The sequence below is a fragment of the Cydia amplana genome, chromosome 6 (genome assembly GCF_948474715.1).
Source record: "Cydia amplana chromosome 6, ilCydAmpl1.1, whole genome shotgun sequence".
Taxonomy (NCBI): domain Eukaryota; kingdom Metazoa; phylum Arthropoda; class Insecta; order Lepidoptera; family Tortricidae; genus Cydia; species Cydia amplana.
The window spans coordinates 6,643,282-6,658,367 of NC_086074.1; the positions used below are offsets into that span (position 1 = coordinate 6,643,282).

The following is a 15,086-nucleotide window of genomic DNA, read 5'->3' on the forward strand; positions in this document are numbered from 1 at the left end:
TGAGATATGTAGTAGACCTATACCCGTCTAGGAATTTCAATTTGAAATTGTTCCACGATGACCTAGGATTCCAATTGGTTCTGTACCCACGTAAGTAGAATAATGTGCTATGCGGTTATTACGTATTACAAACGTTGGGCCAAGTATTACGTATGTGAGACAATGTCCTCCAACATTACCATATGCGCTGCATAAAAATGCGCGCGTCATATTAATAAGTATGGCACAACTTAAGCATACCGACTTATTTAATAAAGATCGTATCTAAGACGTGACACAACAAAGTCAACCCTGGCTCGTTTAAATTAGAGTTCAAAACGGATTGTTAAGAATGACATATGGCGGAAAGTGAGTCTGTGAATTCAAGATATCACTCGCGTGAAAGCTTGCTTGATATGGCAAGCATCTTAGAACCAGATCTTGTATGTATTAGAACACTAATGAGTAAAAAACCTATTTCCTGCGACGTTGTCAAACTGGTAGGACATTATACGTCGAAGTTATCTGAGCGCCAATACTATGTTTTCTATTAAATATGTATTACTTATGGTTAAACGGTTCACAATCGCAATACAATACCCATAATAGGTATAATTGATAATCTATCAGGAAAACCCTAACGGATATCGAACGAAACATGTTACAGAAGTAACGTATGTTATCTTTAGACGAAACTTTTTTAAATAATTGGATATGTAATTGATACCAAGTATACAACTTAAAAGGGAATAAACTGACAGAAATTAAGCCAGCTCCCTGTAAAATACTATAAGGTACCTATAGTAACTGGACAATTATGGTCTAGTTGTTATTCTGCGTTACGTTTTTACGCGGTTTTTTTTTGTTTAGTGAAAAACTATGCCTATCTTCAAAAAGTTGAAGCCTGTATGCGACGCACGGTGGACAACTGTTTTTGTAAATTACTCACCTTTATTTGACGGCGATGTCTTTATGGTCGTCCCCGGTACTGTTTTGCTTTTAATTCTTTTCAAGATCGTACTGTAAAACAAATATATGAATTAATTTTCCTTGCTGGATCAAACACAACAACCTCGTGGAAAAAAGATAATGAGGCTCATTTAACGTTGTTAATATTCTTGTAATTTACTTTATCTCGATTTTTATAAATGGCTTTATGGACACAACAGTACTTTTACGAAAAAATCTAATTAATTTTTATTCAAATACGTTAATCTGGATCGCGAAAGATAAAGACGCTCTGGAGCAAAATCCAGCCTCTTTTGGAACCGATTGTATTTTTTCTGATTCCGGTTCGTTACAGCCAAATATCATAATGCCCTTTTACATATTTTACTAAATCTCAGTTCCAAAATGCCTACATTCCCAAATTGACTTATATTCAATACAATAAAATGTCATAATAACATTTACACATTACATCCGATATCCAAATTGTACAGTTGGTAAAATGAACAATAACTTCAAATACCGAATTATTATTAGGACGAAAATGAAGTGAAAATGCATTAGTTTCATAATTACCAAAATTCAAAAAAGCCCTTTGTTGACAGGCCCAAAGATCAAAATGACACTGTCTCATAATACCTAAAATTTTAACAACGCAGTATTTTTAGTGTTACGTATTTATAAATGTACTTAAATAATTAGTTCAGTTAATAACAACAAGACGAAAATTGGGATGCCGTTGATAATTAATTTAATTACTCATTGCTTGAAAACTGTAAAGTTCAACATAATTTTAAATATTTTCCATAGATACTGAGTTTTAGATATTTTGACAATGTGACGTTTTTGTATCTAATTAATTTGAGTTTTATTTATACCTTTTGGGAAATGGTATAATTGAAAATTCATCCAAACACGATCAAGTCAAGTTTTAGACATTTTGGGAAATGGTAGAATTGAAAAGTCAAAACGCGATAGTCTAAATGAATTAGTCATATTAAGAACACGGTAATTTAAGAAGTAGGCTTAAGTCATTTCGAGCTTTAGACATTATGAGAATAATCTATTTCAATTCAATTTTATTTATTTGCTTGAACATACACAGTTGTCATGGTTACATGTCATAGGGGTGTTATAGGTACTTATTGTAGCTATTGTGTACATGAATGTATGGTCTACCACAATATGGCATGCAAAATCTTAGATTAACTTAAATTAAAATAATAATCTAATTACAATTAAAATGACAAGTTATCAAAATATTCCCTCAGATTATAATATGGTCTTATTAGTAGAAATGATTTTAATTTTTTGGAAAAAATAATATTATCACATTGTCTAATGTCCTCATTCAAAAAATTATAAATTTTAATTCCCATGTATTCCAGACTTCTTTTGAAAAGTATATAATTTTTAGATTCTGGTAATTGTATGTCAAATTTATGTCTTAATCTAGGATGTCTATTTTTGTTTTTACATGCAAATCGGGTCTTATTTTTATAAACAAAAATACAGACTAAGTATATGTAAAGTGATGTCACTGTCAATATGTTATGCTTCACAAACAGAGGACGGCAATGTTCAAGTCGCTTTGCCTTATCAATCTGTTTTGACATTCTGATATTTTAGGAACACACACACACACACACACACACACACACACACACACACACACACACACACACACACACACACACACACAGTCATGTGGACTTCCAAGTCCATTTCTCATTAGGTTCAATTAAACTTATATAAGTAATTACCTTTGTTATTCTCTGGTGTGTTTATTATTTTTTTTAATTTCTATATTAATTAAAAAAAATTGTTAGTAAATTACCATCAACTAAAGAAGAGCGGTGACTGTTAACACAGGTATTTGTCACTTAAAAAGATGCGCCAACACTTACAACCGTATAAGTAATTCTAAAAACGAACAAACTATTTTAATATTTTTTTTCACCTTACCTAGGGAACAATCCCACATCCATAGTCCTCTGGTTCTGCCCCTTCCACCAGTGCTGTTGCGATCGCCTGTCTATCAGCACGATCGCGTCCCCCACCTCCACCGTCATCTGGCCTTGTTTATGATAACTGCAACCACATTTCACGTAAAGGACACGTACAAATATTAGACCTTATGTAGTTCTAATAAATAGGCTACATGACTAATTTTCATTTATGGTATCAATCGATCGGGTTTGTTTTTAGGATCAAATGTCTATATGAGACCCATTGCGTTAAAGTAACACAAAAGTCAGAAATTGTAGTCAAAGGCCGACAGTCGCAATTCACTCGCGAAACGCCCTATACAAAACGGCCAGGAGCCGTGACGTCATCGCCCATCTTGTAGTATGGACAAAACAAGAAAATTGCGTTTTTGTCGGTGAGATATTGCGTTTATGTATATAGTTGCTATACAATATTTTTTTGGATGAAATGTAAGGAATCGAATGGTACCCTTACTTTTATCGTTTTTGGAAGTAAAAAAAAAAAATTTTGAAACTTTCAGGTCCTGTATTTTTGTAATTTTTCAATATTTTATTTTAATATCCACATTATTGTGATAAATTGCTCGTTTGCTATCCATTTTACTAGATTTTGTTATAAAATTCAACATGTGTCATCATCCCTATTAAGGTTGTTTGTGTGGTCAGTCGTCCACCTACAATAAATTAGATGAATGACGTACTATGTCGGAATAGCATTCATCTTTGGTGTAGGTATATATCACCTGACTATAACAATACGCTTTGGAGCCTCAAAGTTGTAATAACATATTTACTTTCTTTCTGCGAGTGCGCTGAAACATAGAAAATCGATATATCCCGGAATAAAGCCTTGATTGAACGTCTTTGTAATTTGTAAGTTGGAGCTGTTTTCAAGAAGTGATCTACAAATAATGCTCGTTAAATATGTAGTAGGCATAGTACGAATAACCAGTATAATCAGTTAACTAGCTCAATGTCTTACATATTTACTGTACAGCCGGCCTAGCCAAGGTGTCAATCGCTATCGCTTCGACAACGAAACGCTTTGTTTCTATCTATCACTCTTCCATATTAGTACGACAGTGACAGTTGCTTTTCGATCGCTACGGAGCGTTAGCGATTGGCAGGTTGTCTACGCGACCTGCCGGCCTAGCCAAGGTCACAATCGCTATCGCTTCGACAACGAAACGCTTTGTGTCTCTCTATCACTCTTCTATATTAGTGCGACAGTGACAGTTGCGTTTCGATCGCTACGGAGCGTTAGCGACTGGCAGGTTGGCTACGCGGCCTGGCCCCGTAGACAACATGCCACACAGCGATTCGATGGCGAAGCGACAGCGATTGTCACCTTGGCTAGGCCGCCGGATGCGCTAAATCGGAAGCGCGCGCTAAAGGCAGGGCAATGTCATCAGGTCACCGTCCATTTAGATGTGGATTTATTTCATCTTGCTCAAATTAGGTCAAGGGAATACCTAGCCACAAGAATACTACATATCGAAAAGTGTTATTTTTTTATTTATTATGTTGACGTGACATTGGCATTATTATTGGCACAAATACAAAAGGAATTAAGTTAATTGTTACAACATACATTTATATTCCGATTGGAAACAAATTACCAAGGTCTTGCAACGCATTACCGAAATCTGTACTTGTACGTGGGTCATACTGAAAGTTTCTGGATTCTGATAAATGAGACGACTTATTATCCTTATGACATATTTATTGTTTTTCGAAGTATATACCCTCACTATTTACACACTTTTGCATTCGCTGGAACCATTGTGAAAAGCAGTGGGTCCAGTCTTCCTTAGGGACCTCTTCGATGGCTTCGTGGAAAGCATTCACTGCCACTTCCGGGCTTGTAAATCGTAAACCTCTATGTTTATCTTTAATTTTTGGAAATAAAAAGAAATCACATGGTGCGAGATCAGGGCTATATGGCGGATGAGTCATTAATTCCACATTTGAGGCCTTCAAATATGCATTCGTTACCTTGGCGGAATGTTCCGACGCATTGTCGTGGTGGAGGACTATTTTGCTACGGGGACGCTTTTCACGAACTTTGTCAAACACTCTGGGCAAGCACGTGTTTACATACCAATCTGCAGTTATTGTCTTTTGGTTTTCAAGCGGTATAGTGGTGTAATGCCCTGATTTGCCGAAAAAAGAAGAAACCATTTTCTTACCAGTGCTTCGACTTTTTTTAACTTTCGTCGGCAAGTCTTCAAAAGGAAAGACCCACTCCGCCGATTGACTTTTCCTTTCTGGTTCAAAACAGTAAACCCAGGTTTCGTCACCTGTCACGATATTATATACAGCCGTTGATTGTCTGCCGTCAATTTTTTTATTATTTTACGGCACCACTCTACACGCAGTCCTTTCTGGTCTTCCGTCGAATCGTGCGGTATCCATCGCGTACAAAGTTTCCGAACCTTAAGGTGCAATTGCAGTATCTTTTGAACCTGGCTCATTCCAATGCCTAAGGTAGTACGAATTTACTGACAGGTAAGTTTTTTGTCAGTTTCAATTAGTTGTCGTACAGTATCAATATTACAATCGGTAACCGCTGTCGCCGGCCGGCCCTCACGTTCATCGTCATAGAGGTGGTCACATCCTCGTCTAAACTCACTAAACCACGAATAAACAGAGCTACGAGATGGGGCTTCATTACCAAATGCTAATTGAAGTATTTGACAACTTTCTTGCTGAGTTAAACCACATCGAAAATCATAAAAAATCATGCTTCGAAAATTTTCACGACTTAACTTCATTGCAACAACGACACACGAATTTCAACCCAACGTCACGATGAAAAAACAAATGACAGTCTCACAAATTAAAAAGTAATATACTGCCAGAGAGTGCCTGTTTCAAACCCTATAATTGTTTTTTTAATTTTCGTTTTCTAAGTGGCCAGTTCCAGGAATTATCAGTATGCCCTAAGCTTGGAGGATACAACTAAACGGAGTAGCCATTAACAGGCTTTCCCCTCTGTCGAAAATAGGCGGCCAACGGTCATACACAATGTATGGACTGACATTTATCTGACATGGCTATTTTTACGTTACGCATACATTTGACGTTCCCCTCCCCCGCAAAAATCGGCAGACTGTTTTGTACAGAAAATTACAGACATGGCGTCTCCGTTTGATTATATCCTCCAAGGCCCTAAGTATGCACCTGGCTACAGTGAACGCTTTTTTCGTATGGTAGTACATTTGTCATCTCAGTTAGTCACCATTTTAGAAAGAAGAATGATATTCAAGGCTTATACGATAAAAATCTAAGTAATTCTAAGTTTTCCAGCCAGAGATGAATGACCTCTATCAACAAGTAACTAATTTAATCGGATATCGACAATTTAATTTCCGGTGGTATTGACGATTCGCGACTGAGCGCAACTACAAGCTGAATATAAAATAAAAAAAATGTCCGAATAACGAGCATACGGGCGCGGGTTGGCATGTTGCGAATTTTACTTGGAAACAAACATTTCCTTTCGAAATCGATCCTCTATCAAACAAACCATGTAAGCATCTAATCGACCTAATCGGTTAACCATATACAATTGTTCATTGCACACCTTAACTGACAAAAATTGTCGCTGAGGTAATGTCGTTGGTTCGGAACTAAAACGAACGATAATATTGATCCTTACCTTAGCGCAGCTATGGCGGTCTCAAGCTTATTCCCCTGGATGTACCGCAGGATGCCTTCGAAGGTAGGCCTCTTCTTGGGCTCCAGGTTCCAACATAGCATCATGAGCGTGTAAACGTCTGGTGGGCAGGCTGCTGGCGCCGCTAGGCGTTGCCCGTCTTTTATCCGTCGTAGTATTTCCGTTCCGTTTAAATCTAAAACAAAGTGCAATGTGATATTTTGTGATACTTTACTACTTACTAGGTTTTATTGAGGCGCATTCCAGAAAAGTGTCAGGTACGTGGCGCTATTCTTTTCACTTCTGATAAAGCTAAGTAGCTGATATTCGGCATAATAACATTTGATAGTATTATATAATTCATCGATGTATAATACAGATTTCTGCAAGTTATTAAGGTAGCAGTCATAGGCGTCGCGTCCCCGACAATAGACCTTTTTGTGGAATCCTATTTATTTAATAACGATTTGTCTTTACAATTGTCAAGTAACGAGACGAATGTGATTGAAGGTGTTACTTCGGAAGGTAAACTAATACTGCACTGCCAATAGAATCCAGGTCGAATTCAACCATGCTCTAAATTAGTTCAATAACATTTTAATTAGCCTGTCTTAGCGACTGACATAACAATGAGGCTCTAATCTCTGAGTTTCACACGTGACATTTGTCCCTTAACACGGACAATTCGACATACCTTGCCGATAAGACTTATCGATTTAAACTTTCACGATTTTTACACATTATTAAATTATACAACGGGACTTAATCGGGTATCTAAGTTTTAAGATTTACCTCCGACGTTTCGAGGACGGACGGACGGAGGGTTTCGTTTCGGTGAATCTTAAAACTTAGATACGCGATTAAGTCCCGTTGTATAATTTAATAATAAGACTTATCGAGACCTCATATTAATGATACCTACTAGCGACTTATACTGTTGGAGTCATAAATATTCGTCGAAATCTGTGTCAAATTGCAATCATCAAGTATATAAAGAGTTAAGCATCAAATAAAAAGTCCGAGAGTGATGCAATATCTTAAATGTGCCCTAAAATGGTGTTTATGCCTGGCGGTCTAGCACAACTTGCGTTCTCGCGCGCGAGTCCATACTTGAAGTCGCGCTGGATGTCCATACATCAAGAACGCAACGCGCGAGCAGGTCAGTAGTCAAGGAGACTTTTATATCATACCATAATTATGAGGAATATGAGGCCTATTACCTATAAGTATGTACGTATCTTCGTTGCAAGGAGTGCCTTCCCTGCGCCTTTGTTTATTCAAGCTTTTATCGATTAATTGGCTTGTTATTCTACATTTTATCGTAGCTATAGTTCTTTGTTTTTAGCATTAGAAAGAAGGTAAGCGATCTTGACATGTTTTTTAATTGAAAAACTCTTTTTAAAAATCAGTAACTTATACTTATGAAAGCAGAAGAATATAAAAGATCGTATTAGATTGATAATTGTTACATATTTGCCGTGACTTATTTTTAAAACATGTTTTTCAAGTAAAAGACGCATCAAGATTGTTTACCTTTTTTCTAATGCTAAAAAAAACGAAGTATATTTATCGTAACGTTTTCCCTATACGCATATACCGTATCAGTTAACTATTTCAATATCCATCCTTCACTTTCGATAAGAAAATATGTCGACCATATTGGCTTGTATAAAAACGTTACTTAGAAATAGTTGCCTACTCCAGCTAATTAAATTGTTACTCCCCACCATGGTTTTTCCCACAGCTAATGCCCAACCCATGACGATAAATTCGTTAATTAAGTAAGTAATCTAAGAGAAAGGAATTTCTACCAGGCACAGTTTCTAAACTTCAGTAAGATAGGTACTTAATTCAGAAATAATAGTATGTAGATCGATAGTCATATGCGCTTTATAAAATATTATCGTCATCAGAACATTTTAATACTTTTTTTTAACTTAGCTTCACTCAGTGTAGCCTAGTCATAGCTACAGTCAGCAGCAGAAGTTCCTAAGCGGGCGAGGTGTTCCAAATTCCCTTGATTCGCTCTTATTTTCTTAACAATAAAGTCGCGTCAAGATCACTTTGAACTGATCTAGTTGAATTCGGCTAACATAACAACAACGTAACGATTTTTGGGCATTTTTTGACGTGTTTTGGAGCATACGACTTACCGCATAAATTAAGATGTGCTAAGAACAGTTCAGGTTCAGGAGGGACATGAAAAAGACATTACAGATAAACTTACCAATCCACGGCTCCTCGCCAAAGGAATACATTTCCCACAAGGCCACAGCAAACATCCACACATCGGAGGCGTGCGAGAACTGTTTATGCCGTAGTGACTCGGGAGCACACCACGGAAATGGGACCTTTCGTCTTTCGGTCATCACGTAAAACTCGTCGGCGTCAGATAGAAATTACGGATAAACTTACCAATCCATGGCTCCTCGCCAAAGGAATACATTTCCCACAGGGCCACAGCAAACATCCACACATCGGAGGCGTGCGAGAACTGTTTATGCCGTAGTGACTCGGGTGCACACCACGGAAATGGGACCTTTCGTCTTTCGGTCATCACGTAAAACTCGACGGCGTCAGATAGAAATTACGGATAAACTTACCAATCCACGGCTCCTCGCCAAAGGAATACATTTCCCACAAGGCCACAGCAAACATCCACACATCGGAGGCGTGCGAGAACTGTTTAAGCCGTAGTGACTCGGGTGCACACCACGGAAATGGGACCTTTCGTCTTTCGGTCATCACGTAAAACTGGTCGGCGTCGGATAGAAATTACGGATAAACTTACCAATCCATGGCTCCTCGCCAAAGGAATACATTTCCCACAGGGCCACAGCAAACATCCACACATCGGAGGCGTGCGAGAACTGTTTATGCCGTAGTGACTCGGGTGCACACCACGGAAATGGGACCTTTCGTCTTTCGGTCATCACGTAAAACTCGTCGGCGTCAGATAGAAATTACGGATAAACTTACCAATCCATGGCTCCTCGCCAAAGGAATACATTTCCCACAAGGCCACAGCAAACATCCACACATCGGAGGCGTGCGAGAACTGTTTATGCCGTAGTGACTCGAGTGCACACCATGGAAATGGGACCTTTCGTCTTTCGGTCATCACGTAAAACTGGTCGGCGTCAGATAGAAATTACGGATAAACTTACCAATCCATGGCTCCTCGCCAAAGGAATACATTTCCCACAGGGCCACAGCAAACATCCACACATCGGAGGCGTGCGAGAACTGTTTAAGCCGTAGTGACTCGGGTGCACACCAAGGAAATGGGACCTTTCGTCTTTCGCTCATCACGTAAAACTCGTCGGCGTCAGATAGTGTTCGCGTTAATCCGAAGTCGCCGATTTTTACCTAAAATTGGGGCACATTTTCAAATTTGGAACAACACATTGGACAGAGCACATGTCCATACGTAGGTTGGTACGTAGGGCGACTGCTATAATTATGGGCCACTTTAAACAATAGGGCTACTATTGGTTTGTTTCTCTCTGATTTGTTAGGAGTGGCCAATTACTATGTAGTGGTATTGACCACTACATAGTAATTACGATAGATCTTAAGATTCCGAAAGTTTTCTTACGACATATCAACGCATGAACAGTGACATTATCTCAAAGTAAGCCAACAAACAGTCGTGTTTACTCCTAACTGAAAACCGTTTATGGCCATTATGGCCGACGTAACAATTTCTCCTACTCGTAACTATTACGAGACTTCCAGGGACTTTATTTTATCTGCTATAAAGTTGTAGTGGGCTACTTTAGCGGGGGAACACCAAAACACCTACATATACGTATAAATAAGATACATATAGGTACCTACATAAAATAACAAGATCATATCTGTGAACAAGATAGTGCAGTCGACATCAATACAGTCGAAATCACCTAGCGGATGAAACAATGCGCCAAAACAAAAGTATGTGCCACTCTGGAATACTCTTCCGATCCGAACTCTATTCAAAGCTGGTAGGTATATCTCAAAGAGATACATCTCACATCTCTACAGTTCGCGTTCAAGAGTATAAGTTAATAGAGAATGGCGTCTACGAAAAGTATCGACTTTTGACGGGTAGTCCGATTCTTTACTTTTGATGCTGACACCACTTTCTATAACATATGAATATTTGTTACAACCTATATGCTGAGTCTCAGCTCAGGTAAACAATATATAGTTGGCCAAACCAATTTGTCAGTAAATAAAAACAAAAAAAAAACTATACTCATCCTTTTCTTTTGGATGCTAGTACTAGTGTAAGACAAAGATAGTATGATTCTCTCTATGTTTGAAATGAGACAGTCCTTTGACAAACTATAATAAGTAGATTCTAAGTGTGTCTTGGAACGTATGTAGGTTTGTATTCATATCTAAATGAATACGATCGACAATGAATGCGTTAAGACGAAACAGGAGCTGAGATTTAAATATTTTAGGTAAATATACCCTAACGCTACGCTAAAACTAGTACAAGGACATGGCGAAAAATCCTGCGAAAAATCTCAAAAATCGAGGTTTCGTACTCGACTGTTTCCTCCTCCAAAACTTAACCAATCGTAACCAAATTTGGAAATCTAAATGATTATGAAATTATCTGTGTCGGACCGTTTTGATTTTTTAGCTAATTGATATAGAATAGAATAGAATAGAATAGAAATAATTTTATTCGTGAGCACAAACACAAAATAGAAACAGATATAACAGATATAACAGAGATATAACAAGAGATGACAAGAGATATAACAGAGAATAAAAGGATAAAGTGCCACGAAATGGTCTCATCTCAGCATGTTGCTGGCGACTTCCAGCGCTGATCTTCCGATGAGACCATCCGGTGAAACAATCACGACAGGTAACATGAATACAAAACAAAATTAATATATAACATACAAAAGACAAAGATAGCAAAAAGATAAAAATACATTACAATAAATTACTATGTACAATGTTGGGTCGAACCCGTCTTGGCCGTACATTACGCCTGACAGCTAGCGCCATGCGGCAACTATGCAGACTAAACTAAAAACTAAATGAAGACAGGTCGATTTCATGAGCAACATTAATATTTTATCGATCTCACAGATTTAACTACGTACAAACAGACAGCTGATGGCAATTTCTAAAGTAATGTGCCATGGCAATGCAAAGGGAACGTAATCTAAGTGGTAAGTACAAGCAGAAACTACAGGCAGCTTGTATCGTGTAAGCAGGTTTCCTGGCTAAGTTGGTGGCTAAGCATGTACTCTTTAAGCTTCGTTTTAAAACTATAAATACTTTGCAGGTTCCTCATTGGCGGCGGCACGTTATTCCAACATTTTGAGGCCGTATAGCTATAGCTGCCCCGGAAAGCTGCCGAAGCGTGGCGTGGCGTCAACAATTGAATTCCACATTTACGGCGGTCGCGGAGCCTAATACAAGATAACTTGTTAAAAAGATATGCAGGGGTTTTATACTTCAGAACTCCGAAGAGCAAACAGGCCAAATGGAGTTTACGCCGGTGCTGCATTTTGAGGATCTTATGACTGTTAAGAAACGGAGTGACGTGAGCTCTCAACGGAATATTAAAACAGAAGCGAGCATAGGCATTCTGAACACGTTGTATGAGTCTTTTTGTTTTAGCAAGAAGCCTAGGCCCAGTTACAATATCCATATAGTTCAGTTTTGATAGTACAAGTGACTCGACCAGTTGAATGCGCAAGGTTTCGCTTAAATATGGCCGAATTTTATATAGCACCTTAAGCTTGTAGAAGCAACCTCTTACGGCCTCTGCAGTATGCTTCTCATATCGAAGTCCACAATCCATTAAAAGACCCAAATTTCGCGCTTCATACACCCTCTCAATTGGTTCATTCATCAGCATAATATCTACTGAAGTACTGATACCAGCCAGTTGGTGCTTGCTGCCAAAGACAAGGTACTTAGTTTTATTTGGGTTGAGTAGTAGGCAATTTTCTGTTGCCCAGTTTGCTATACTTGTGAGGTCTTGATTGAGTTTCTCTATAGCAGTGTTAACTTCCGTTGGCTTACATGATATGTAGACCTGTATGTCATCTGCATAAATGTGGTATTTGCAGTGCTGAATGTGAGACCTAATATCAGCAGAATAAAGTATAAAAAGGAGCGGGCCAAGTACCGATCCTTGGGGGACTCCTCTGGTAAGCTCGGCTTTTTCTGAAAAAAGGGAGGAACCGTCTTCAAGGCGCACTTTAACTATCTGGCACCGATTGCTGAGGTAACTTTGGAACCACTTTATAGTATTCTGGTCAAAACCATAATAGGTTAATTTAGATAAAAGTAGATTTATATTTAGACAATCGAAAGCCCTAGAGAAATCAAGGAGCACTAAAAGAGTGCACATGCCCTTATCCTGAGCATCCAAAATGTTGTCAGAAACATCAAGTAAAGCGGTTGTAGTGCTACGTCCTTTCCGAAAACCGGATTGGACATCCGGCAAAATGTTGTTGGATTCTAGGTAGGTGGTTAACTGAGCACAGACAACTTTCTCCATTATTTTAGACATACATGGCAGAATGCTAATTGGCCTAAGGTCTTCGCAGATCGCAGATGGGTTAGCTATTTTAGGCAAGGGATTTACAACTGCTAACTTCCAGATATCCGGAAAGGTGGATGAAAGAATAGAGGTATTAATTAAACTAGTAATAATGTCAATTGTGTAGGGCAGCGTTAAAATAATCATATTTAAATTTATCCCATCAGCACCCTCTGCATTCGATTTTAAACTTCTAATTATTTTAGTAATTTCGTTAGAGTTAATTGTATTTAAGTGGAAAACTGTGTCACTGTATTTATGGAACTCAAAATAAGTTAGCTGTGACACCGTTACATCTGAAGTTCCTGGCAGATCAAGAAAATGTTTATTTTTGTCACATGGATTATTGAACAGTGAAGGTAATTCATTATTCTTATTAGGCAATATTGTGGATTTAAGGTTTTTCCATAAAGTTTTTGGGTCGTTTATTTTATTGTTTATATTTTGTTTAAAATAAGCCACTTTTTCAAAATATAGAGCCTTATTTACAACAGATTTGAAATCCTTGTAGTATTTTTTTTTTAACATCATTCTGGTTCTTGTGAAAGTCTGATGCAGCATTGTCACGTAAACGCATCATGAACTTGACAGTATCAGTAATCCAAGGGTGGGATTGTACTTTAACTAAGGATGTTTTTAGAGGGGCATGTACATCAAATATACTAAGTACTTGTTGGTTGAATGCTGTTACCATGTCATTGATACTGCCAAGATTTGATATTAAGTCCCACCTCACGTCACGCAGGTCCACATCTAAATCTTTGTCACAGATTTCCTTAAAAGGTCTGTAGGTAATGTGATAAGGCTTTAATTTCTCACGCTTGACGTTGAAATTGCAAACCACAAGGCAGTGACCATACAGGGAACCCACGTGATCAATGGTAGTGTTTTTTGCCTGCATGTCTGAACAAACAATATCGATCAGCGTCTGGCTGGTGTCAGTAAAATGTGTAGGCTGAGACACTAATTGAAATAATCCAAAACTGGTAACAAAATTCTGAAATTGAGTGAATTTTGCGTCAGAGCTGTTCAAAAGATTTACATTGAAATCACCCAGTATAACTAAGTTATCGTAACTGCGAATTGAACTTATCGAGTCACTTACAGCATCTAAAAATAGTTGTAGGTCCATCCAGGGTGGTCGGTATGCCGTTCCAATTGCCAGCTTCTTTCCGTTGAGAGTAAAAGTGATCCACATCTGCTCCACGAGCTTATGCAACGGGTCAACGGGATGAGGCCAGGTCCGAGCTTTGAGATTACGCTTAATATAAAAGCCTACGCCTCCACCGCGCGACCGGTCGCCCTGCGGTCTAGGAATATGCCGGAAACTGTATCCAGGAAGTGTCGGTGCCCGCCCTTCTTCGCCCGCCCTTAACCACGATTCGTTGATCGCCAACACATCAACATCCTGCCGAGTAGCAGCCGCTATGAAATTGTCATGATTTGTGCCAAGGGAACCTGCATTGTACAAACCTATTTTAAGTGTTTTATTTACTATTATAATTATAATTATATACCTCAGACCACCTGACTACTTTAACAAAACGGATAAAAGTTACAGAACCAGTTTGGCAGAGCCTGCAGATTATAAACAACTTTATAATTATATAGACGCTAAAATGTACTGAAATAAACAAACTGCTATTGCCGTGCCATAGTGTAATAACATAAAGAAATGCTATATACGCCCGCCCAGACCTCAGACGGAGCCAACTCCAAAAACCCGATGCAGGTCTGCGTCAGAGCGAATGGAGAAAGCTGGCTTTCCCTCTCCTTGTCGGGCATAGATTCTGCCTCGCCGTGTCCACGAGAACCTCCACTGCTGTTCCCTACACTGCTCTCGAACCTTGTGGAACAGCAGGCGGTTTGTGCGTGTGAGGCGCTCGTTGACGAAGACGCGACGCGGGGGGCCTGCCACATTGTCGTCAGAGAAGGTGAAGTTTCGCCG

At 38.7% G+C, this 15,086-nt stretch overlaps 1 protein-coding gene across 1 annotated transcript in view; it reads right to left on the reverse strand.

The window, feature by feature from the left end:
* Positions 1 to 15,086, reverse strand: part of LOC134649077 (activated Cdc42 kinase Ack) — a 28,201-nt gene that overhangs the window by 9,305 nt on the left and 3,810 nt on the right. The window contains exons 4-7 of the mRNA XM_063503793.1: positions 9,741 to 9,942; positions 6,577 to 6,769; positions 2,893 to 3,018; positions 929 to 999 (exon numbers count right to left, since the gene is read on the reverse strand). Of these exons, the coding sequence (XP_063359863.1) occupies positions 929 to 999; positions 2,893 to 3,018; positions 6,577 to 6,769; positions 9,741 to 9,942 (592 nt within the window). The remainder of the gene's footprint in view (positions 1 to 928; positions 1,000 to 2,892; positions 3,019 to 6,576; positions 6,770 to 9,740; positions 9,943 to 15,086) is intronic.